Source organism: Pipistrellus kuhlii, unplaced genomic scaffold (genome assembly GCF_014108245.1).
Source record: "Pipistrellus kuhlii isolate mPipKuh1 unplaced genomic scaffold, mPipKuh1.p scaffold_m20_p_55, whole genome shotgun sequence".
Taxonomy (NCBI): Eukaryota; Metazoa; Chordata; class Mammalia; order Chiroptera; family Vespertilionidae; genus Pipistrellus; species Pipistrellus kuhlii.
The window spans coordinates 988,726-1,013,462 of NW_023425557.1; the positions used below are offsets into that span (position 1 = coordinate 988,726).

General features: G+C 60.3%; 1 protein-coding gene across 1 annotated transcript; it reads right to left on the reverse strand.

Moving 5' to 3' along the window:
• Nucleotides 1-1,535: 1,535 nt before the first annotated feature.
• PPP5C (protein phosphatase 5 catalytic subunit) lies at nt 1,536-24,516 on the reverse strand. Its single transcript, XM_036416382.2, has 13 exons — nt 24,313-24,516; nt 16,602-16,843; nt 10,012-10,159; nt 9,307-9,428; nt 7,052-7,117; nt 6,647-6,745; nt 5,721-5,826; nt 4,804-4,946; nt 3,996-4,083; nt 3,624-3,664; nt 3,364-3,542; nt 2,143-2,224; nt 1,536-1,978 (listed from the first exon to the last, which is right to left on the reverse strand). The coding sequence occupies exons 1-13, from the start codon at nt 24,431-24,433 to the stop codon at nt 1,916-1,918; spliced, it is 1,500 nt and encodes a 499-aa protein (XP_036272275.1). The 5' UTR covers nt 24,434-24,516; the 3' UTR covers nt 1,536-1,915.
• Between the last annotated feature and the right edge of the window lie 221 nt (nt 24,517-24,737).

Genomic DNA, 24,737 nt, shown 5'->3' on the forward strand with positions numbered 1-24,737 from the left:
TGACCCCTGCCAGCCCCCAGATATATCCACGTTCTAACCCAGTCCCTGGAACCTGCAATTGTGGCCTCACTTGGAAAAAGATCTTTGAAATATAATTAAGGATCTCAGGTGAGGTCACCCTGGAGATTCAATTGGGCTCTAAATCCAATGACAAGTGTCATTGCGAGACAGAAGAGAAGACAGAGACCAGGCGGCCACGTAAAGCTGAAGGAGCGTCTGGACCCAAGACCCCCGAGAAACTGGAAGCAGCAGGTGTGCTCCCCTCGGGCCCTGGGGAGACCCCCGGCCCCAGGATGAGGCTCAAATACATCTGTTGGTTTAAGCATCCGGTTTGTGCGGATTTGTTCCTGCAAGGCCCGGAGCCTGGCACAAACATGGGCCTAGATCCTGACGTGGCTGCACTGCACAGACAAGAACACAGCTGTAAGGTGGCTGCGGCTGCAGACAGGCCGTAGCGGGCTGTGCAGACACGGATGTAGATGTATAGACACAGCGTTGCTGTTGCTGGTGACACAGAGACAGGGCAGATCCTGAGGAAACCCTGGTGAGGAATGGAGCCGACGGACACAGAGGTCTGAGCGGGAGGCGGCCCGGGGACTCCTGGGGTGGCTGCAGCGGTGACACCCAGCACCTGGGGACCCTGGCGGCCCCATAGCTGCACGGGCTGGAAGGACTCAGAGCACGCCTCATGGGGAATGGAGGGGATTGGCCAACTGGGACTCACGCCTCTCCGAGGACACTCACACCCGCGTCCACATTCCCGCAATGCCGCCTTGTTTTACCGAGTGAGCCGCCTGCAGAGCCGCCCGAACCGCCAAGAGGATTAGGACTGTGACCCCCTATTCCTGCCCCCGGGGAGGCAGCCGAAGACGAAGAAGCCCTCAGCAGATCCCTCTCCATCCGGTGTCCTCGGGGCTCCGTCTCCAGGGAGAAGGAGGGTCCTGGAGAGCTCAGACCAGAAACCAGGAGTCGATGCAGAGGCCCAGGCCAGCCGGGCAGCCTGCAGGGAACTGAGCATAACCTCTGATGGGGGAGGGGAGGAGCGGTGGAAGCCCTCCAGTCTTCCTCGGTGGTGGGGTCTGCCTGGCTGTGTGCTGTCAGAACCAAAGCTGGGCCCCCTGTGAGAGGGTCTGCCCGGGACCTGGAGAGGCCGGGGGCGGGGCTGCGGGAGGCCCAGGGCGGGGTGGCATCAGGCAGCCTCAGGAAGCACTGGCTGGCACCCGCAGAGAACAAGTGTCCTCCAGCTGCCCTGACCCGGCCTTGCTGGCCCACCCTTCACACTGCCTAACTGGGTGGACGATGCTGCTGGCGGGGGGGGGGGGGGGGTTTCCTCCGTCCCAGGCAGCGCCACGCCCCCTCCGGAGCCCAGGACAGGCAGACACAGGGCTGTCAGCTCCGAGCCCGCTGGACAGCGCCAGGGAAATGGAGGAGGGGCTGGGACTCTCGCGGCGCCCCTCCCCCCCTCCATATCCCCTGGGAGGTAGGTGGTCACCCTGATTTTAGCAGCTCTGGTGGCTTTACCATCCGAGACAAGCTGACTTACAATAATGACTTTATTTTAACATATTTAATTACAGACATAAAATAACCGGGGAAGCCCCAGCCTAGCCCCTCCCTGGGGCTGCCAGGAGGGGGTGCAGGCGAGGCCTCCCTGATGACCCTCCTTCAAGGGTCTTCTGATGGCGGGGCCCTATTGCTTTAGCAGGGGAGGGGCCATGCAAACGAGGGGGCGGGGAAGCCGTTGGCCCCGCCCCCACCACAGCTGGCCTCCCTCCCAAATGCCCAGGACAGCGCCCAGCCCAGCCTCTCTCCACCTCCTCCTCCGTGTCCAGGGAGCGGACTCTGCAGGCCCCCACCCCTCTGCAAACCTGAAGGGAATAAATACAAACTTTACAAAGTAAAGGGCGCGGCGGCCTCACATCATCCCCAGCTGCAGCAGCGTGCTGGCGTAGGCCATGGGCTTGACGTCGGGGTGAGGCTGCGAGCCAGACACGCGGGGACAGAGACAGAGATGGGCGCGTTAGGGCTTGTCTGAGCACCCGGTGTGGGCACCACCCGTCCCCCCAGTTGTTACGGCCTCCCCCTCACCGGCCCCTCAGCCACTTCCTGCCCAGGCGGGGCGGGGCGGGGCGGGGGACTCACCACTGCCGTGAACTGGTGGAACTGGGGCCGCAGGTCGGAGCCGCGGAGGTGGATGTAGGAGGCTTTGTTCCCCATCTGGTCGCTGTGGGGACGGGCAGAGGGGCCGGTCAGCTGGGTGGGCTGAGGGATACAGAAGGCCGGGCAGCAGGAAAGAGGGAGCGGGAGGTGGGGGGACAGGCAGACAGGCCGGTCAGCTGGGGGGGCTGAGGGATACAGAAGGCCGGGCAGCAGGAAAGAGGGAGCGGGAGGCGGGGGGACAGGCAGACGGGCCGGTCAGCTGGGGGGGCTGAGGGATAGAGAAGGCCGGGCAGCAGGAAAGAGGGAGCGGGAGGCGGGGGGACGGGCAGAGGGGCCGGTCAGCTGGGTGGGGCTGAGGGATAGAGAAGGCCGGGCAGCAGGAAAGAGGGAGCGGGAAGCGGGGGGACAGAGAGAAGCCGGGTGGCTGAATGGCAGAACGGCCGGAGAAAAACGGGAGACGAGGGACAGTCATGGCAGACACTGAGACAGATGCTGAGTCAAGGTCACAGAGGACAGACAGGTGTGGGAAAAAGAATCCAGAAGAAAGAAGAGGGGGCTCCAGGGAGGAGGGGGAGGGGGAATGAGGGTGAGAAAGGAGGGGCGGGGAGCAGGGAGGCAGGATTTGGGGGGGGGGGGGGCCCGCAGCTGCAGTCCCAGGGAGGCAGGACTCCTGCCAAGTCCTAGGTTCTGACCTGACAGGCCCGGCTCTCAGCCCCGCAGACACAGGGACAGAGGCACGTGGCAGCCGGCCCCGAGACCGGAATCCGCCTGGTCCCAAACACAGGCAATTTGGCAGGACAGGGGGCCTGGTTTTCAACCACAAAACGACATGGGACAGGGAATACAAAGGTAAGGAGACAGGAGAGGTGGCCCCACGTGGGTCCTGCTTGGGAGGAATCACCGGAGAGACTGTCTGAGGCGGGGAATGGACTGGCCGGGGTCGGTGACCTTTGTCAAGGCCTGCCAGTGGCACGTCGGTGACGCACAGAGAAGTGCCCTCAGAAACCTGGGCGGGAGAGATGCCCGGGCTTTGCTCTAAAAGCACCGCGGTGGGCGGGGCGGTGTCGCAGCGGGTGCTGTTGAGCCTGGTGATGGGCACGTGGGCGTCACCGTACTATTTTATCTGCTCCTGCATATTGTTCGGATCTTCTATCATAAAAGGAAAAGCGGGGGCGGGAGAGGCCCGGAGGGGGGAGGACGCACCAGTAGTTGGGGGCGGAGAACACGGTGACGCAGCGGCCGCCGTGCGCCACCTCGTAGCCCTCGGCCTTGACCTCGTGGCTGCGGATGATGTAGTCCAGGTGGTTCTCCTCCAGGAAGGCCTTGGTGACGTCGGGCCCGAACTGGCAGCTCACGCCCCGCTTACTGACCGAGCGCCCGTTCTGGGGACACGGGGGCTCAGTGTGTGGCCCCGGCCAGGCCCCTGCCCAACCCCGCCCCCGCCCCCGGCCCCGGCAACTGACCTGTGGCTGCGGGTCCGACCAGAGCAGGTCGCACATGGGACCTGGAGGGGAGGCAGAGGGGACGTCAGGGACTGGCCGGGCCGCCTGAGTGGTGCTCACAGACCAGCTCCCGCCCACCCCACGGCACAGCCCGCGCCCTCCGTGACACCTCCTGTGCGTGCGTGTGCGTGTGCGTGCTCACATGCGAATCCTCAGCTGTCTGTCCCAGTCACTTGAACGGAAGCCCCTGTGCCACCCCAGAGGCCAGGAGCTGACTCAATAAACCAGTGACTGAGTGTGCCCGAGCCCCGGACACGAAGGCTCCCTGGCCAGCAGGGGAGGGAGCCCGAAAGAGGCCCCGGGAGGGGGCTGTCACCCGGCCCGCCCTGTCACCTGAATCTGGGGGCTGCCGGTTCCGCTCGATCTTCCTGATGTCGTCCAGGGTGACGCCGTCCTCACTGAACAAGCCCCCGTGCATGATCTAGGGTTTGGGTGGGGACAGCTGTGAGGGGAGGCGCCAGACGTATCCCTGCCCCTTTCCTCCGGCTCCTCCCCAGCACGTCCGCCCGCGGGCCCGTGGGAGGCGGTGGAAGGGGCCGTGGGAGGCGGTGGAAGGGGCCCGTGGGAGGCGGTGGAAGGGGCTGTGGGAGGCCGTGTAAGGGGCCGTGGGAGACGGTGGCGGGGCCGGGGGAGGCGGTGGAAGGGGCCCGTGGGAGGCGGTGGAAGGGGCCGTGGGAGGCCGTGTAAGGGGCTGTGGGAGGCGGTGGAAGGGGCCCGTGGGAGGTGGTGGCGGGGCCGGGGAGGCGGTGGGAGGGGCCGTGGGAGGCGGTGGAAGGGGCCCGTGGGAGGCGGTGGCGGGGCCGGGGGAGGCGGTGGGAGGGGCCGTGGGAGGCGGTGGCGGGGCCGTGGGAGGGGCCGCGGGAGGCGGTGGAAGGGGCCGTGGGAGGCCGTGTAAGGGGCCGTGGGAGGCGGTGGAAGGGGCCCATGGGAGGTGGTGGCGGGGCCGTGGGAGGCGGTGGAAGGGGCCCGTGGGAGGCGGTGGAAGGGGCCGTGGGAGGCCGTGTAAGGGGCTGTGGGAGGCGGTGGAAGGGGCCCGTGGGAGGTGGTGGCGGGGCCGGGGGAGGCGGTGGCGGGGCCCGCGGCGGGGCCGGGGGAGGCGGTGGCGGGGCCCGTGGTGGGGCCGGGGGCGCGCCGCTCTCACCAGCACTTTGCCGTTGATGCACTGGGCCAGCGGGAGCCACTCGAACACCTCGCTGAAGAGCTCGTACATCTGCGCCGTGTACTTGGCCTTCACCTCGCCCTCGAAGCCGTAGATCTGGTTCATGTTGTCCGTCTCGTGGTTGCCTGGCCAACAGCAGGACGGGACACCTCAGCCTCTGCCGCCCGCCCAGGAGCCTCAGACTCCGGCCGGGGGCCCAGGAGGCTCCGAGCCACGCTCCCGCCTCAGCTCCGTGCCCCGCAGGCACTGGGAGGGGCAGGCGCTGCTCTGGCCTCTTTTCTGCAGGGGCAGCGGCTGAGCACACAGGGGCATGTGGCTACGAAGCCTGGGCTGTAGGAATTGCCAGGGGAGTGGCTGGTGGCTGCTCTTTCTGTCCGTCTTCCCTGGGGGCAGCCATAGGCCTCCAGGCGCTCCAGCCAAAACCACTGCTCCCAGCCCCCGGGCCAGCGCCACATCTTGCTCCCACCCTTGGTCTGTTCACCAGAGGCCCAGGGGACCCTGTTAACACCCAGGTCAGCCCCTGACCCTCCTCTGCTCCAAGCCCTCCCGGGACTCACTCCTCCTCAAGGCCCACCGAGCTCCACGTGTGTAAGGCCATGTGCAGTGCACACCTGCCCGACCAGACAGGGCACCCTCCACGAACACACGAACACACACACACACACACACACACACACACACACACCCCGGACAGGGCAGCCGTCCACGAACACACACACACACACCCCCCGGACAGGGCAGCCGTCCACGAACACACACACACACACACACACACACATACACACCCCGGACAGGGCAGCCGTCCACGAACACACACACACACACACACACACACACACACACACACACTCAGCTGGAGGCTCACAGAGAAACCAGGCCCCGCCAGCACCCCTGCTCACCTCGGAGCAGGTGGAAGTGGTCTGGGTACAGGAGCTTAAAGCCAAAAAGGGTGAGGATCACTTCTACGGAGAAGGAGCCCCGGTCCACAAAGTCGCCATTAAATATCTGTCCTGCTAAGGAAAACAGGGGGGCAGGGGGCGCTCCTCCCCTAGGCTCTCTGCACCCACGGCTCCCGGCAGCGCCTCCCCAGCGGGGCCTGGGGCTCTGGTGCAGCAGTCTGGCCTCTCTGAGCCTCAGCAGGATGTCCCGAGGTCCCCAGCTCACCTGTTCCTCAGGGAGCCGGACGGGGAAGGGGCAGACACGAGGCGCTCAGCCTGTTCAGCTCCCCAGACACAGGCCCCAGCCCGGGGGAATGGGACACAGACCCTCCCACCCGACACTGCTCAGGCTGCTGGACCGAACGGTGGCCGTTCACCAGGCAATTAGCATGAAGGACATGTAAACACGTACAGAGCCCTGACCGTGGGCCCTTAGCACTCCTCAGCTCCTCAGCAACCCATGGAGGCAGCCCTACTGTTGTCATGCCCATTTTGCAACGAGGAAGCTGAGGCACCCACGGGTGAAGTTAGCTGCTGGGGGCACCCAGCATGGGCAGTGCCAGATGCTGTATATGATCTTGCAGCAGCCCTCTCTGTAACTGATAATAATAAAAGCGTAATATGCTAATTAGGCCGGACAGCCGGACGAAGCTGGGACTGCGAGGGCTGAGCCACTTGCGCGAATTGTGTGCACTGGACCTCTAGTTTCAAGATAAAGAAAAGCTGGGGCCCAGAGAGACTGTGCCACCTGCCCGGGTCACACAGCATGTGGGACTGGCTGGCTGTGTCCACCCATCCTGGTGCCGATGAGCGCTCAGGCTTCTCAGCCGGGGGCTCCTCTCCCAGATCCGGGCTGCGGAGAGGGCTTGCTCTTCTGAGAAGGATACATAGGGGTTGGTGTCGGAGGGTAAACCGTTGAGTTCAAATATGTTGAGGAGGTCATAGAACTGGCCATGGGTGTCTCCGCACACTGTAATCTTCTCTGTCTGGAAGAAAAGAGGCCACCGGAGAGGGAGGGGCCCAGAGAGAGATGTGGGGAGGGGAGAGGCAAGAGGTCATGGCAGACCGAGAAGAACCATGCAAAGACACAGGCAGAGGACACAGACATGAAGGGGGGGGGGGGGGGGACAGAGACCGAGAGGCCAGGAGAAGAGGGACATCCAGGGGGACAGACACGGGTGGAGGGAGAGGGAAGGCAGACCAAGCCAGGGGGGGCCTGTGAGTTTCTGAGCTCCGCGGCCCCCCCCAGCCAGGGAGCTCCCCCGGCCACCCACACCACCCCCGGCGCGCACCTCTTTCAGCGTGGTCTCCACCAGCGTGCTCAGCTTGGAAAGGACCTCTTTGACCTGTACCAGGATCTGGAAGGCAGGGCAGGCCGTGAGTGGGACTGGGGAGGGCCTGCCTGCCCCCCGGCCCCCGGAGGGCCTGGACTCATTAGATCCAACCTGCTGGGCTGAGACGGAGGGAGAGGTAGGGAGTGGAGAGGAATGGGCAGGGGGAGGCCCAGACAAGTGGGTGCTTGCTGGGGCCAGAAGTATCCCCCAAACTGTGACCCCAGTGGCCTCTATGGGATTTCAACATCAAAGTTATTTCACATAAAAATTGAGTGTCTTGGTTTCTCTTAAAATAATCAGCATGATGCAACACATGAATGAGCCCTAGCCGGTTTGGCTCAGTGGATAGAGCATTGGCCTGCAGACTGAAGGGTTCCAGGTTCAATTCTGATCAAGGACACATGCCCAGGTTGCGGGCTTGATCCCCATTAGAGGGCGTGTAGGAGGCAGCCAATCAGTGATTCTCTCTCATCATTGATGTTTCTAACTCTCCCTCTCTCTTCCTCTCTGAAATCAATAAAAAAATATATATATATTTAAAAAGTAGATGTCCATTCTGGTCAGAACATATCCTATATAATAAAAGCCCAGTGACCTGGGGGAGATAAGAGATCAACCAAAGGACTTGTATACATGCATATAAATACAACCAATGGACACAAAACTCTGGGGAGGGAGGGTATGTATTGGGGGGGGGGGGGATGGTAAGATATGTAAACAGATAATAATGTAATTAAAAATAAATAAATAAAAAATAAAAGCCCAGTGACTGAATGGTGGAGCGACCAGAACGACCAGTCGCTGTGCTGCACACTGACCACCAGCGGATGATCAATGCAGGAGCTTCCCCTTAGTGGTCACTGAACTACCACTGCGATAGCTGCCTCCTTCCCAGGCGCCTCCTCCTCGCTCCCTGGCACCTCCTCCAGGTGCCCACAGGTCATGCAGCACCACCGCCAGGCTTGCAGAGCTGACCCTGGAGGCTGGGACCCTCTCGGTGCCATTGTCCCTGGGCCCAGCCCCAACTGAGTGGCCTGGAGAGGCAAGTGCTCAGAATAGCTGCCCAGAGGGCAGGTCCACAGCTGCTCCGCTGGCTGACCGGGATGTGCGGTGCTCCCAAAGTGGGATGACCCCGCAGGCCATGCCCCCACCAGTGCACAAATCCTGTGCACGGGCCTCTAGTAAAATTATAAAAGACTCACTCTAATAATAAAAACAAGCCAAAATCCCAACAAAATTAAAAAACAACACACACACACACACACACACACACACACCTCCAAGAGCAGAGGATGCCAGGAAACCTAAATCAATCCAGCTGCAGACTGCCAGGCCCTCCCCGGGAGAGAAGACAGAGCCGTGTTCACCTGTCTCCTCCAGGGAGCAGCCTGCCTCGGCCGGGGGAGGGGGCAGGAGTCCATGCCGGGCGTGGGCTGGTGTGACAGCCAAGAGCCCCGCCCACAACACCTCTGCCCCCCCACCCGCTCCCTCACTGGCTGCCAAAGGAGGCGAGGTGCAGGGCAGCATGGGGGAGGGAAGGGAGACAGACTTCCGGAGGCACAAAAGTGGGGAGCGAGACCGAAAACAGAGAACTCCCCAGCAACCCAAAGCGCTCTCAGAGCTCCAAAGCTGGAGACTTTCCAGCATGAAGACATCGCTGCTGGCATCCCAGACCCTGCTGAGGGGAGACGGAACCATTTAAAGCCGGTGGAGATCTCAGTCCAACCACAGCTGCCGACCGCAGGTCAGACGGACAGCCCTCACCCCAGCTGCCTGGCAGAAGGAAGTCCTGCCGTTTGCTGCTGAGACGTCTGATCTCGGTCTCATCTACACAGAATGCCTGACACACAATAAAAAGCTGGAGTGTGGAGAACAGACAGCAGAAGCAGACCCAGAGATGACTCAGATGGTGGAATTACCAGATAGAGACTTTAAAATAACTCTGATCAATGTGTTAAAGGGTCTAGTGGAAAAGGGAGACAACATGGGTGGACATATGGGGCAGAGAGATGGCAACTATTAAAAAGAACTGAATGGAAATGCTAAAAATAAAAAACAACAGAAATCAGAAATAGAGGACTCGCAATGCCCAGCACAGCGCCGGCTCAGCAAGTGCTAAGCTGCTGCTGCCACCTTCTCTCTGTGGCTCCTCAGCAGCCGGCACGGTGACGCCACTCGGGCCACAGCCGGTGCGCGCCTGGCAGCCGCGGTACCTGGTAGGCGCACTTCCGGTGCAGTTTCTTCTGGTCCTTGTACCACTGCATGAGCTCCTTCATGAAGGTGATTGTCACCTTGCCGTCCTCGAGCTTGGGCCCGCTGTACTCGTCCTCGATGGCTGACGTGGGAAGGAAGGAATGGGTCAGTGGCCACAGTCATGCGGGGGAGGGCTGGCTCCCAGGCCCGGGGCAGACCAGCTCTGGACGCTCAGGTGAAGAGGGGAAGGAGTGAGAGATTCCACTCCCCAGCGGATCGCCTCGCGGCCTGCTCCTCCCATTGGGGTCAGTCAGAGGCCCTCCCCCGACCGCCCTGCCTGCTGTGCCTCTCTCTCCTCTGCCTATTTGATTTCATAGCACTTGACGCTGTTAGTCCATTTGTTGACTAGGTAAGCATCTCTCCCCACTAGGACACCAGCTCCACGAGGGCAGTGCCTAGAACAGGGTCTGGCACAGCCGTGCCCAGCGATGAGCCGTGGCAGAAAGAGTGAATCATCTGAGTGCCAGGGGACCTGGAGACCAATCAGACCCCGGAGGCTCCCACATCTCCCACATCTCCCTGGGGACTCTGGATTCCCAGGAAGGCAGGCAGGGACCGGAGGCACCCCGAGCCCCAGCTCCCCACCCCGCACTGTGCACAGGGGATGGCGAGGCCACGAGGATTGGAATGCTCTGGACTGGGCGGCGGAAACCTGGGCCGCTCACTCATGCTCTCGATGTCCAGCGAGTCCACCACGGAGCGCTTGTGCTCGTCGCCCGCGATGGCCCGCTCGAAAGCCTTCTGCTTCACTATCTTGTTGCACTCCTGGTATTTCATTTTGGCATCTTTGTCGTTGGGCTTCACCTTGACCACCTGGGCACGCAGGGGGAGAGAAGGGAAATGAGGGAGAGGGAGGGAGGTTAGGAGGGAGGGAAGAAGGGAAGAAGGATGGGAGAGGAAGGGAGGGAGGAAGGCTCAGACCGAGGAGGGGCCAGACAGCAGTCAGGAGGTGTGGTCTGCCCGGCTTTGGGCCGTCACGCACTGGTGGGGCAGCCCTGGACACCTCAGCTCCGGGTCCAGGTTTCTGCACCCCCAAACTAGACCACAGGGCTGATGTGAGGGGCAAACACAGGAACCCACACTAAGATCTTAGTAAATCTTAGCTCTATCATTAAAATAAAACTGCCCCATCCGCGGAGCGCATGTTCAGCTTCTGGTTCCTGTCACACTCTGCTGCCATCATCACCGTCAGAATCGGGTGGGACTGAGAGGAAAGGAGGTGCTGGGTCTAACGTCACGATTATGGCCCAGTGACCACTGGGTGACCCTGATCCCCTGAACCTCAGGTTCTTCATCTACAGAACGAAGGCGGTGACAGGTTCCACCTGCCAAGACTACTGGGTGTGAGGAAGGACACAGGCACGGCCAGCCCGGAGTGGCGCCCGTTCCCCGCTGGACCCGGGCTGCTGGGAGATGCAGGACAAGTGAGCTCCCTCAGTGTCCTCTTCTGAAGGGAAGTGGGCCTCAGACCAGGTTACCTGGGTTCAGATCCCAGCTCCACCCATCATCAGAGGAGCAATCTCGGACGAGCGAGTGTGCCTCTGGCTCAGGGTCCTCTCTGAGAAGAAGTGGTGGGAGCACCTGCCTGCGAGGGCGGCTGTGAGGACTGAACGAACGAGCGCCGTGCAGCGTGTGTCGCTGCGCCAGGCCCGTCAGCCCTGTGCCAACGTCAGCGGCTCCCATGGCCCCTTCCCCAGGCTGCGGTGCTGGTTAAACAGCTCGCATGTGAAAAGGGCTTTGGGACGCGTAAGTTCTCAGTGACGGGCCCGTCCCCTCCGTTCTCTCCACCAGCTTCCTCCAGTCTTGCATTCTCCAAACTCAGAAGCACGGAGGGCTGGATTCTGATCCCTGCTCTGCCACTTGCTTGCTGTGTGACCTTGAGCAAGTGACTCCCCCACTCTGAGCCTCAGAGCATGTGTTACTGTCACTGTTATTAGCGGCCCCACACCTCCTGTGCGGGGTGAGGAGGGGCAGAGGGGGCGGCGATGCCCCCTAGAAGGCCTGGCAGAGTGACCAGACGCCTGTGCAGAGGCTCCCTCACTCACCCGGGAGTCAGCGCGGCTCATCCACGCTGGGCATGGCTGTGCAGCCCAGGCGGGAGGCGGAAAGCTGGCTGCGGCTGGCGGTGGCTTCCTCCCTGTCTGGACAGGCTCAGGCTCGGGCACCCCGCCAGGCAGCTCCACCTGGGCTCTGGGTGCGGTGCGAACCAGCCATCCCCTGGAGCCCTTCCCGGCAGGGAGACGTGTGAGTCCACACCGGGATAAAGTCCAAACCACACCTGGCCTGGCTCATGAGAACCGCTTTGTCTGCCCGGCACTGCCCGGCCAGCGCCCTCCGAGTCCCACACGCACCATCTCCTCTCACCCTGGGTCCCGTATAGGCTGCCCGGCCCAGAACACAGCACTCCCTCCCACCTCCACGTCCTCTCCAGCTCCTTCTCCTCAGGTCTCCCCTTCCCCGTCCCTCAGGCGGGTCAGGCACCCCTCTGGGCTCCCACCAGCCCCTGGACAGTGGCCCAGCCTGGGGTGGAGGATGGGGACAAGCCCTGACAATGGGAGAGGAGCAGGACAGTAACAGAAGCAGAAGCAAAAACACGGCTCATTTTCTGACCCGTTTTAGGTGCCTGACACCTGCTGTAAGCAATCCACTTGCTCATTTTATCCCCCGAGTAGCTGCTCTATGCGGTGGCATCGCAATCCCATTTGACGGATGGGGAAACTGAGGCCCAGGGCGGTGTGACCGACCCAAGAAGCCAGGATTCCGTTCCTTTCCGGTGTAGGTTCCTGACTTCTACCACATGTTCACCCCCTGACCAATGCCACCTGCCCCACAGCGCCCTGCACGCCCTCCCCGGGGGCAGTGGCCATGAGCGCCCTCTCTAGGGTCAGGCCTTCCCGCCAGGCAGCCCCACCTCAGGTCTCCCTCAGCTTCTAGAAGGTGGGGAGGGTGCCAGCAGCCCTGCGGAGGTGGCGTGAGAATTAACATCAGGCCCGTCACAGGGCCTAGCAGTGAGCCAGGGCTGGTGCCAGGGCCTGCGGTGCTGCTAGTCCTCGCTCCCTGGGGGGAGGGGTCCCTGGGAGGCACCTGGGAGGAAGGCCAGGGATTCAGACCGGAGGGACGGGCGGCCTCTTCAGGAGGCGAGGCTGGTTAGGCCAGAACTTAAGGCTGTGTTTTTCTTTAAAAAGTGGTACCTGGGTCGGCTCAGTGCCAGCCTCCCGGCTGTGTGTTTATGCAGCTATGTCACGGGCGGGGACCTGGGAGAAGGGGCCTCTCTGTTACTTCCTATCACACTCTCAAAACAAAAGATGTTTTCAGGAGGTGGCACTGCAGCTGGGCTGCTCACGGGCAATGACGCCGGGTCTGCTGGGGTCGATGACATGACGCACAGCGTGGAATCCCCGGAAGCCGGGGCTGCGTGTGCGCGGGAACGGGAGTCTCCGGGTTTCACAAAGCTGAGCCGGTGCCCACGCTGCTATGTGACACCCCAGCAGGTCTGAGCGGCACCCGGTCACCACACTCCCACACCTCCAGTCACGTGGGAGCAATCAAGACCGCAAACGGCCTCTCATTAGTTCAGGTCAGATTTTTGCCACCAAATGAGTTGCTCACATTTACTGGAAAAACTGGTTTTCAGTATGGCCTGGGTTTGGAACCGAGGGAGAAAGACTGTAGACCGGGCAGGAGATAGGCCCCCAGGCAAGTGCTCCGGCCCTCCCTCAGGGACCTATTGACAGCATTATGGTTCTCTATAATGACAAGAGAACAGATAATGACAAGATAACTGGTACCAAGCCCGAGGGGAGCCAGGTTTCTTGGGCGGACACTCCACTCCAGTGTGACACAGGGTTCTCCGCCCATAGGTGGAGACCCTCAGTGAATTCATTCAGCCAACACTCCTCTGAGGAGGGGAGGGGAGGGGAGGGGAGGGGAGGGGAGGGGAGACGGCCCTTGAGTATACTGCCTGAGCTGAGGGCAAGCACTGCGCCAGGAAACTGGTGCCCACGGCCAACACCCCATGGTCAGGAGCCTGACTCTGGAAGCAGACCGTCGGCTCCTGCTGGGGGGTCTCGGGGGAGTGACCTCTCTCGGCCTCAGCTTCCGCACTGTAAATCAGGGCAACAGGCCCAAAGCACAGGGTTGCTAAGAAGATCACGAGAGTTATTAGGGCATTAAGGTCCCAACCGTGCGGAACACTGCCCTGGGTCTTTCTCTGACTAGCCCTGTGATATCACATGTCCTCACCTCAGCACAGGCCTGCGTGGGCTTGTAAGGCAGAGACACACGTTTACCTGACTGCGCAGGCTCCACAGTTAAGAACCCGAATGCAAACCATATTCACACCCAACCCAACCAATCCCAGAACGGGGCGAGGAAGGCGTGCGGAGGGTGACCGGCTGAGCTCCCGGCAGACAGGAGAGGACCAGGAAGAGGACCAGGGAAGGGCAGGGCATCCTGAGGCAAGGGTTCCTGTGGGAGGATGAACTTGGAGGTGAGGGAGGCTGGGGCTGGAGGGTTCCTCACGGGCCCATGGAGAGGGGAGCTGGGTACCCGAGGCCTTAGAATGGAGACCCCGCCAGCTCCCGGGCCCTCACACAGCACTTCCCATGGGCCTTAGGGGTCCCCCAACACCGAGTGCTAAGTGGGGCGGATCCTACTCTGATGGACCGATCTTCTCTAATCCTCACAAGGTCACTGAAGCGCCCCGCCCCCGTCACAGACGAGAACATTGGTGCTGGAGACGAGCCCTCAGAGCTGCGCAGTCCGAGCTGGGCATCCCGGCCAGGGGGCTGGTGCCTCAGCTGCGCCAATGCCTGCAGGCTCCGGCTCACAGTAAGAAATACGTATTTTATGTCATACCTAACACACATGTAAATGCACATAAGTGAACATTTTTTCACAGAACCATATATACACAACCTTCTCCAAATATTGACCTTTCTTCTTCTTTATCATATTTGATGAAATGGTCTCAAACTATGACACACTCTCTTCACAGCCTCAAACGGTTACCAGCACAGACTCTGGGTTCTCGTTCCAGCTCTGCCACTTCCCTGCTGGGTGAGCTTGGAGAAGGGGCCCCCTCTCTAGACCAGCTTCCTTCCTGTAAACTAAACGGAAGTCACGCACGCAAAGAGCTCACACAGAGCTGGGCCCACGGTGAGCACGCGGATGCAGATGAGGAAACGGAGGCTGCGAAAGGAAAGGCCCTCCACCAGAGGGCCCAGCTGCTGAGGCAGAACCTTGGGCTTGTTTGTTCAAGCAAGGTCACAGCTTGGCCCCACCCCCAAGGATGCCAGACCTGAGAGGGGGCCTGGCACACCCTCCATGAGCCACGTGTCATAAGACAGCTCTGGAGGGTAGGAGGGAGAGACTGGAGGGGGAGCAGCCCCAGGGTCTGGCCCCTCTGTGCACCCAGAGGCTGGATGGAGAAGGGTGACCAGCCCGCGGGCGTGAGGGTGGCTGGCCAAGGGTGGCCCCGGCCCAGGCCCAGGCCCAGGCCGGAAGGCTCTCAGGCTCCTGTGGGGACTCTCCGATGCTGCAGGCAGAGCCCGCACAATAAGGCTGGTGTGGCCCCACCTCAAGGTGATTTGAGAAAGACTGTGAAACCTCCCCCACCACAACATCCACAAGGCCGGGGGTCAAGTTCAGACGTGGTACACACAGGACAGCTGGCCCGAAACCATCTGTGTCACGGAGAAGGCGAGGCCAGGGCCGTTGGGGCCAGAGCACGAGAACCCTGTGGTCAGATCTCTTTCAAACGCCCCCTCCAGGCCCAGCTCCCACTCTAGGACTCCCCACCCTGGCCCGGAGCCCTCCCAAAGCCCTGCCCCCATCCACCCCCACTGCCCTGGGTTTTCCATTACTGAGCCCCCCAGCCCCAATGACCTTTACTCACTCCACATCACTGAGCCCACAGCCACATCCTTCCCGATGAGGGAGGACACCAGGGACAGGGGAGGACTGACGAAGAATGGCTTGGGAGCCCAAGCTAACAAGGACTCTGTTCTGCTGGTCCTTTCCTCATCCTGTGGGGTGTCACCCAGCATCCTCCTCCATTCTGTCCCTCAGTTTCGAAACCACCTGCTCCCTGCACACCTCTGCCCGCACCCTGACACAGGTGTCTTCCGGCCCAAGGTGTGGTTCAGCTTTCACTGGGCCTGAAATGCACCCTCCACCGAGGCCAGCGGCCAGCAGCCAGGCCGGGTAGTCCGACAGGGTCCCTCCCACTGTGGCCTATGCCCCCAGGCCCCCTGGCCGCCCCCCTACACAGCAGAAGCTGCTCAGTGTGTGCAGGAGGGAAATGAAGGAGGGTGTATGTATATTGAGGGCAGAGTAAGAATCCACAAATACTGACTGAGCCACTGCAGGACGCACCATCCCAATGAACAACAGATGAACCCCGACTCTCAGGAAGCTAACTCTTGAGGCGAGGGGACAGGTCGTGCTGCCTGGGTTCAAATCCCAGCTCTGCGATCCTCCCACCAGCTGCATGTTGGGGGGCAGGTGCCTTACCCCCCAGGGCCTCATCTGTACTATGGGTAACCAGTCGCCACCTCACAGAGCCACATTCCTTCGGCCAACCGGCGTGAAAGCTGCAGAAGGGGCCGGGCAGGAAGGCGTGTACTCTGGGCCCTTCCAGCTCTCAGTATTACTGTCATCAGAGCAATGACAGTGGGAGCGGCAGGCGACTGAGGGGGTCCCATCCCTCATCACAACACCCCCCCCCCCCCGCTCTTCCTCTGGGGCGCGTCACCCCACTCCAGCTCCCCATGCACGTGCCCTCGGCTGCACGGATCCTGTTCACAGGCTCGCCTCTGAACCGCCAGCTGCACCGAGGAAAGGCTGTGGCCCTCACTCGGCAGAGAGGACAACCACCACGACAGCACCTGTCCTAGAACACTGACCGTGTTCGAAACGCTCGGAAAGCAGAAGCTCATTCAGCTCTTCATGGCAACCCACAGAGGCAGGCCCACTGCGCTCCCATGTCACAGACAGGGAGAAGGAGGCTCAGGGGCCAGGCGGCGGGCCCAGGTGACCCACAGAGTGACGGCAGAGCCGGGATATGACCCAGGCAGTGGCTCCGGGACAAGGGCCTCTGCATTTGTGGATGAGGAGGTGCTGAGTAACTCGTGCACGGCCCTCTCCCTCCCCTCTGGGCACGCACAGCGCACACCTCCCCCTGCCCGCCCGCCGCCCGCCGGCCCTCGGCAGCCACTGGCTCCGGGGCTGGCCTGCTCCCAGAGGCCTGGCTCACCGTCTCGTAGTCGCGCAGGGCGGCTCGGAACTTGCCCAGCGCCATGTTGCTGGCGGCCCGGCGGTAGTAGCCCTTGATGTACTTCTTGTCCATCTCGATGGCCCGCGTGGCGTCGGCCAGGGCGTAGCCGTAGCACTCGGTGCGCAGGTAGGCCAGGCTGCGGTTGCCATAGTAGATGGCATTGCTGGGGTTCAGCTCGATGGCCTGGCTGTAGAACTTGATCGCGTTCTCGTAGTCCTTGGCTGGGAGACAGAGGAGGAGGAGGCATGAAGCAGGGCAGCTGCCCCCCGAGCAAGAGCAGGTCCTAGGGTGGGGATTGGCCCAGTCCCCCTTTCAGAGGGGGAAGCTGAGGTCCAGAGCTGAGCTCGGCGATGTCTCTTCCGCCGGCCCCCCTTTCCTGTCGCACTGTCCCACACCTTGTCTCCTCATGACCCGATCTTCAGGACCAAGGTCATTTCCAGGCCACGTGGCCCTTCTTCCAGGACCTTAGGAGGGTCTCACTGAATTCACCCCCCCGCCCATGGCCCAGGGAGGACATGCTCCTGAGATATAAACCAGCAAACGTGACTATGCCCTGAGCCCCTCGACTGTCTGCCCCTCAAAGCAAGGACACAAGCCCAAAGAAGGCCTAGAACACGAAGTGGGGAAGAAGGAACCACTTGGTCCTCAGTAAGAAGGGTTCATATCAGCCAAGACCCAAGAAAGGGGCAAACCAGGCTGGAGAAGAGCATTCCTGACAAAAGGGACAGCGGGTACAGAGGCCCAGGAGAGTGGGATGGGGAGTGAGAGGCTGCTGAGGCTGGGGCAGAGTGAGCTGGGGCAGGGTGCAGATGAGGGCACGGGGCTGGCAGGACAGATCCTGATGGCCACGGCCACAGTGGGACCTGGACACTGATGTTCCAGGTATGGGCCAAGAGGATGCGACCTGGCCAAGGGTGAAAGATCAACTTTATTTAAAATGAGCTATCATTGCCCTAACCGGTTTGGCTCAGTGGACAGAGCGTCAGCCTGCGGACTGAAAGGTCCCGGGCACATCCCCGGTGGGGGGTGTGCAGGAGGCAGCTGATTTATGTTTCTCTCTCATCCATGTTTCTAACTCTCACTCCCTCTCCCTTCCTCTCTGTAAAAAACCAATAAAATATATTTAAAAATAAATAAAGTAAAATGAGCTATGGTTGTGCCCTGCACATCTCCACCCGTGGAATCCTCACATCTCCACGGCAGAAGCACCATCTGCTGCTCCCTTTACGGATGAGTCATTAGGTCTTTTTCAAGGTCAAACAGCCAGTCTGTATTAGCAGGCTCAAACCCCTCCCTCAAGGCCTTTCGACAGGCAGAAGACCCAGGCTTGTCAGAACTCCGGGCCACACAGGGAACCCTAACAACCCTTCACTGAACCCCCATAACAACCCTGAGGACAGCTGCATCAGCTCCATTTTCCAGGTGAGCGGACTGAGGCTCCCTGAGGCAAAGCCCATGATCAAGGTGACACCACAAATGGCGGGCGGGATTCTGAGCCAGGCCAACACCCAAATGCCCCCCCTCGCCCTCCACACCTGGAAGCCTCTGGGGGAGCTGGCACAGGGGCAGGAACAGGTACAGGGGCAGGTGGCTAAGGCCCCATCCCTGGCTCTGACTCTTATTTAGCTGAGTATCCTCGGACACCTTGAGAGCGCCCTCTTAATACCTGGCTTACAAGGGAAGTTCCTGCCCTAACTCCCACTTTACTTTCTCCCGAGTCATCTGATAAACCAGTAGATTTTTGTTTGTTGTTTGCTTGTAATCCATCTCCCCAATTTCAAGTTAAGCCCCATGAGGGAAAGGGCCTTGTTTGTCTTACTTCTTTTTGAGTCCTTGCCCTGTCTAATATACAGCACCCCTCAGGCCTGCCTCCCCTGGGCTCACAGTCCAGTGGGGACTGGGATGGGGACAATACACAGATCCATCCCCATAATGTGATCATCTATCATCGATCATCGAGAGGGCTAAGGGCTGGGAAGCCAGAGGAGATATCGAGCTGAGACCCGTAGGGTGATAAAGAGTGAGCCGGGTAAAGAAATAGAATGGAATAGGGTTCCAAACTCCATTGATTGTTCTGGAAGGGTGGGAGGGCGGGAGACAAACTAACCCAATAACCAACACTGGAGAAAGAAGAAACCAGCCCTAAGGAGATGCCAGGAACAATAGAACAGCGATTCCTTTTGCGGGCTAACATCCTGCAGTCTTTTAATGCTTGATGTTCCCTCCCGCAGGAAGCCCGCCTTGACCCCCAGGCTGGGTCAGGCACCCCCCTAGGCTCACCTACCCCAGCCCCGCACACCCCACTCTGGATTGTTACTGTAAGTGAGGAATGTGTCCCCCCAGGACTGTGAGCCCTGATGGGCAGGCCCAGGACTTTCCCGAAACAAGCAAGGGCAGAACCCACCCTCCCTGGAATGCCAGTGCCTCGAAGACTCCTTCCGGCTCCCTGGCGGGGCTCCAGAGGCCGGCCGGCCAGCTCTCCTGCCGGGCGAGGTGTTACTGAATGGCCGTCTGGCACGGGGCAGACGCCTGGTGTCTGAGCATCTGGCACGCAGCTCTGCAGACCCAGCCATGAGACCTCGGCAAAGGGCCTCTCCTCTCCGAGCCTCAGCTTGATGATCTGAAACGTGGTGTCACCAACAGCCCTGCTCCTGGGGTAGTTGGCTAAACGAACTCATGTATGAAATGTGGCTACAGCAGATACTTGAAAAAGAAGCAAGTGAATGACTGAGCGAAGGGAAGTAGAATGGGGCAGAGGACACAGGAGGGGCCGCTCCTGCACACAGCTGCCCGAAGACACCACCGCGTCCCGGGCCCGTCTGTGCGTTTAATCTGAGTGCATTTAACGGGGTAGAGACAAGGAAGGAGATGGCACAGAGAGGCTGTGTTTGGTCACACAGCAGGGAAGAGGAAGAAGTAAGATTTGGGGGCTGATGGGCCCAGGGAGAGGGGAAGGGAGCTGAGACATCAGGGACAGGGCTCTGCCAGGGCCTCAGCTCCCAGAGGAGCAGCCTCGCTGGGGGAGAGGTGGGCATGGGCGCCCCTCTGCACCCTGCAGGGGGCCAGGGAGGCCAGGGGAAAGCCTGTGGGAGCCCAGCATGCGGCAAGGAAGGAGGATATCCGGGCTCCGCTGCTGCTCACACACTCAGACCTTGGCACGTGGTTTCACTTCTGAGCCTCAGCTTCCTCTATAAAATGGGCGGGGCGCTCCTACCTGCCGCCCGGGGCTCCAGAGAGGATTACACAAAGCGTGTACCTGGCCACCACGGGGGCTCAATTAGGGGAGCTGTAATTACTCTTTTTATTGTTGTCCCAGAGGCCAGGGCCCTGTGCCTGCTGCCGCCTGCCCTGCAGAGAAGGGCCTGGCCCAGGAGGGCGTCCTCCATGCCAGCTCACCGCCGGGACCTCTGCCTGCCCGCCCAGCCCAGGGCTCCCGACAACTCAGGTCCCAGGCCCCGAGGGGCGAGGGGCACCTCCCAATTGTTCACTATTTTCCAGAATTCTTACTCTGCCTCAGCATCAACCCCCATCCTTGCTGCTCCTCCCAAGCCCCATGTCAGGGGTCACACCTTCCATGTCACCCCTCAGCTGCAGATTGGGCTCTTATCCCGGACACCTCCGGAGCCCCAGCCCCCGCAGCCAGGCCCTCACCACGCTCTGTCAAACTCTAACCTATTCATTTCCGTCCCTTCCCGTCCAACCTGGCCTAGCCTCCATCCCCTCAGGCCCAGGGGCCCGCCCCCGCAGTCCTGCCCCCCAGAGGGGTTTTCAAAGCACAATCCTGACCGTGCCCGCCCCCCCCCACCCCCCCCCCCACCCCCGTCCCCCCGCTCAGAACGAGCCACAGCTCCCCGGAGTCCTGGGCGAAAGCTGGGCTCCTCCCTGCAGCCTCACCAACACCAACTCCTCCGCCTCTCACACTCGGGCCCCGCTTCCTGCTCAGTGCCAGGCCTTCGCCATCGGTTCTCTGCCCAGAGTTCCCTCTTCCCTCCTCCAGGCAGCCACTCTGAAACGTTTCTAGAGTTAGCTCCCGCCTCTCCGGCCTGGTCAGCAGCTCCACCGCCTTTCGCCTGGCCACAGTTCTGGTCTCCAGGCTGACCCTGTGTCCAAGCTTCACAAGGCAGCTTTTCCAATTACAAACCAGACCACGCTGCTCCTCTCCTAGAACCTTCCATGGCTCCCTCGCCCCCAGGATACCATCCATTCTCCCTGACCCAGACTTCAGGGTTCCCACACCTCAGCTCTCACCAGTCCCACCTCCTCCCTCCGCCCATCACACTTCCCCTCAATAAATCTGTCGGTGCTCCCCTGAAGGCCAATTCTCCCCGAGGGCTCTGATTCATTCCACTCCCCACCCCCTGCCCCAGGACTTTGTTGCTGCAATTCTCCCCTCTCCTGTAGGATCAATTCTCCCCCCTCTCCTATAGGATCAATTCTCCCCCCTCTCCTATAGGATCAATTCTCCCCCCTCTCCTATAGGATCAATTCTCCCCTTTTCCCTATAGGATCAATTCTCCCCTCTCCCATAGGATCAATTCTCCCCCCTCTCCTATAGGATCAATTCTCCCCTCTCCTATAGGATCAATTCTCCCCTTTTCCCTATAGGATCAATTCTCCCCCCTCTCCTATAGGATCAATTCTCCCCCCTCTCCTATAGGATCAATTCTCCCCTCTCCTATAGGATCAATTCTCCCCCTCTTCCTATAGGATCAAATTCTCCCCCCTCTCCTATAGGATCCAATCTCTCCCCTCTCCTATAGGATCAATTCTCCCCTCTCCTATAGGATCAATTCTCCCCTCTCTCCCATAGGATCAATTCTCCCCTCTCTCCTATAGGATCAATTCTCCCCCCTCTCCTATAGGATCAATTCTCCCCTCTCTCCTATAGGATCAATTCTCCCCTCTCTCCTATAGGATCAATTCTCCCCTATCCTATAGGATCAATTCTCCCCTCTCTCCTATAGATCCAATCTCCCCCCATCCATAGGATCAATTCTCCCCTCTCCCTATAGGATCATCCCCCCCACTCCTATAGGATCAATTCTCCCCTCTCTCCTATAGGATCAATTCTCCCCCCTCTCCTATAGGATCAATTCTCCCCCCTCTCCTATAGGATCAATTCTCCCCCCTCTCCTATAGGATCAATTCTCCCCTCTCCTATAGGATCAATTCTCCCCCCTCTCCTATAGGATCAATTCTCCCCTCTCCTATAGGATCAATTCTCCCCTCTCCTATAGGATCAATTCTCCCCCCTCTCCTATAGGATCAATTCTCCCCTCTCCTATAGGATCAATTCTCCCCCCTCTCCTATAGGATCAATTCTCCCCTCTCTCCTATAGGATCAATTCTCCCCTCTCCTATAGGATCAATTCTCCCCTCTCTCCTATAGGATCAATTCTCCCCCCTCTCCTATAGGATCAATTCTCCCCTTTTCCCTATAGGATCAATTCTCCCCTCTCCTATAGGATCAATTCTCCCCTTTTCCCTATAGGATCAATTCTCCCCTCTCTCCTATAGGATCAATTCTCCCCTCTCTCCTATAGGATCAATTCGCTCTCACATGCACCAGAGCCTACTCTCTTCCATCCTTCAAAAAAGCAGCTCCCTCCTCCACTATCCACTCCCCTTAAGAACCAAAACCCTCAAACACTGTCCACATTTGCTGTCTCCACTTCCACGCCTCCCGTTCCACCTTCAGGGTCCTCCTAGCTGGCCACCATCCCCATCCTTCCCCAGAGCCTGCTCTGGTCAAGGCTGCCATCAACATTCCTGGAGCCAAACCCAGTGGTCGGTGCTGTGCTCACCTGGGCAGCATCTGACCCAGGGCACAGCCCCTCCTCCTAGAAGCACTCTCCTCTCTCATCTTCCCTGACACTTTCCCCGGTTTTCTTTCTACTCCACCGACCACCCCTCCTCTGCCTCTTCTTCTTCTGTTCTGAACACGAGAATTCCTCTGGCCCCTTCTCTTCCCGGCTAACCTCCATTCCCAACCGGTGCTGTTCTATCCATAGGCGGATCCTCTCCTAGGAGCTCCACGCTGGCCTATGCATCGACTCAAAGTCTCCTCTTGGATAGCTGAGCACAATCCAAACCACCCCTAGCTGGTCTGGCTTAGGGGATAGAGCGTCAGCCTGAGGACTGAAGGGCCCCAGATTCAATTCCGGTCAAGGCCATGTACCTTGGGTGTGGGCACATCCCCAGTAGGGGGTGTGCAGGAGGCAGCTGATCCATGTTTCTCTCTCATCTATGTTTCTAACTCTCTCTCCCTCTCTCTTCCTCTCTGGGAAAAAAAAAAATCAATAAAATATATATATTTAAAAAAAAATCCAAATCAGCCAAGACCGGTTTGGCTCAATGGATAGAGCGTCGGCTTGGGGACTGAATGGTCCCGGGTTCGATTCCGATCAAGGGCATGTACCTTGGTTGCGGGCATATTCCCAGTAGGGAGTGTGCAAGAGGCAGCTGATCGATGTCTCTCTCTCATCGATGTTTCTAGCTTTCTATCCCTCTCTCTTCCTCTCTGTAAAAAATCAATAAAATATATTTTTTAAAAATCAGTGGAAAACTATTAAAAAAAAAAATCCAAATCAGTCTTTGCAATGACTTACGAAACCTACATGACCTGGCCCCCCTCCTAACCGCACCTGTATCAGTCTCCCCACCAACGTGCTCAAGGTCCAGGCGCACCAGTCGCCTCGCATTTCCTACCTCAGGTCTTTGCACCCGAGGCTCCACCCACCAGGAGCACTCCCTCCCGGGTTCCGCGCAACTTCAATGCCTTCTCAGTGAGTCCTCCCCAGACCACCTTAACATGCAGCCTCCAGCTCCTCAACCCTCATCATCTTCTTCACACTGGTCCCCCGACCCCCCACCATCACAACTTCTAAGTATTTTGTTAATTTGTGCAGTAACTCATTGCTTGATGCTCCTGCTAAATCCAAGCTGTAGGGGGGTAGGGCTGCCTCTGTCTCACGGGTTGCTACCTCCCCAGAATCTAGCACGGTGCTTAGCACACAGCAGGTGTTCCACAAACATGCTGAACGAGTGAATGAGTGAATGAATGAGTGCACCCACATCTTTCTCTTTCTCCAGATCCTGTCACCCATACTCTCCTTGGGATTCCCCCACCTCTACTCCCAGGGCCTCCCCACACCTCCTACTTCCTTGCCCCCTCCATGCTAATGATCTCTATTCCTCACCCCCACGGTTCTCTACTGAGACTGTACCCCTCCCTCGAGCCCCCGCACGGCGCCACCCACCCCAGGTCTCCCCACTGGGTAGCGCCATCCCTACCCCGCCGCCCCACGTCACAACTTGACAGCGTCCTCTGCAGGTGTCGCCACAGCCTAGCAGCGCTCGGGGGTCTCCCATGTGGTGGAACCCTCGTTCCCCTCCCCCCGCCTCCCGCCCCACAGTGGGTGGCGCCCCCCTCAGTCTCCATAGTGAGCAGCATCCGCTCCGCCCGCCACTTTCAGGCGTATCATCACCTTTTCCCTCAGCAGCTCCCTCGGTCGCCCCCGGGCAGCGCCATCCCGGGCCTCCCCGCGCCGGGTCCCCGGGCAGTGCCGGGCCCGGGCGGGCGCCGGCTGCCGCGCCGCGTTGCCATGGTTCCGCGCGCGGGCCCCGGCGCCCCTCGACCTGGGCAGCTCCCCACCCTCTCCCCCCTCCGCCACCCCCGGGGCGGGCGAACCTTTGAAGTAGTCGTTGGCCTGCGTCTTGAGCTCCTCTGCCCGCTTCAGGGCGCCATCAGCCGGGGGTTCGTCTTGGGGGGGCTCAGGACACTCAGCCCGCTCGCCCTCCGCCATCGCCATGCCGCAAAGCGACCCCCGCCCTGGCAACAGCCGCTAGCGGCGCCCGGCGTGAGCGTCGCGAAGGAGTGCCGGGTTCCAGCCGCCGCTGCCGCACAAGTGTCGTAAAGCGCGGGCCCGAAGGCCCCCTTGGCGCGCCTGCGCAGATCTCTCTCGCCGCGGAGCGCGCGGAGGGCACGGTGACTACGGGGTCCTCCGGCGTCGCCCTTCCTAGAATGAGCCAAGGGGAAGGGGAAAGGGGGCGCGCGGGGGGAAGAGGCCCCCCCCACGTTCCGAGACGGAAGACCCGGGGGCGGGAAGCGGATTT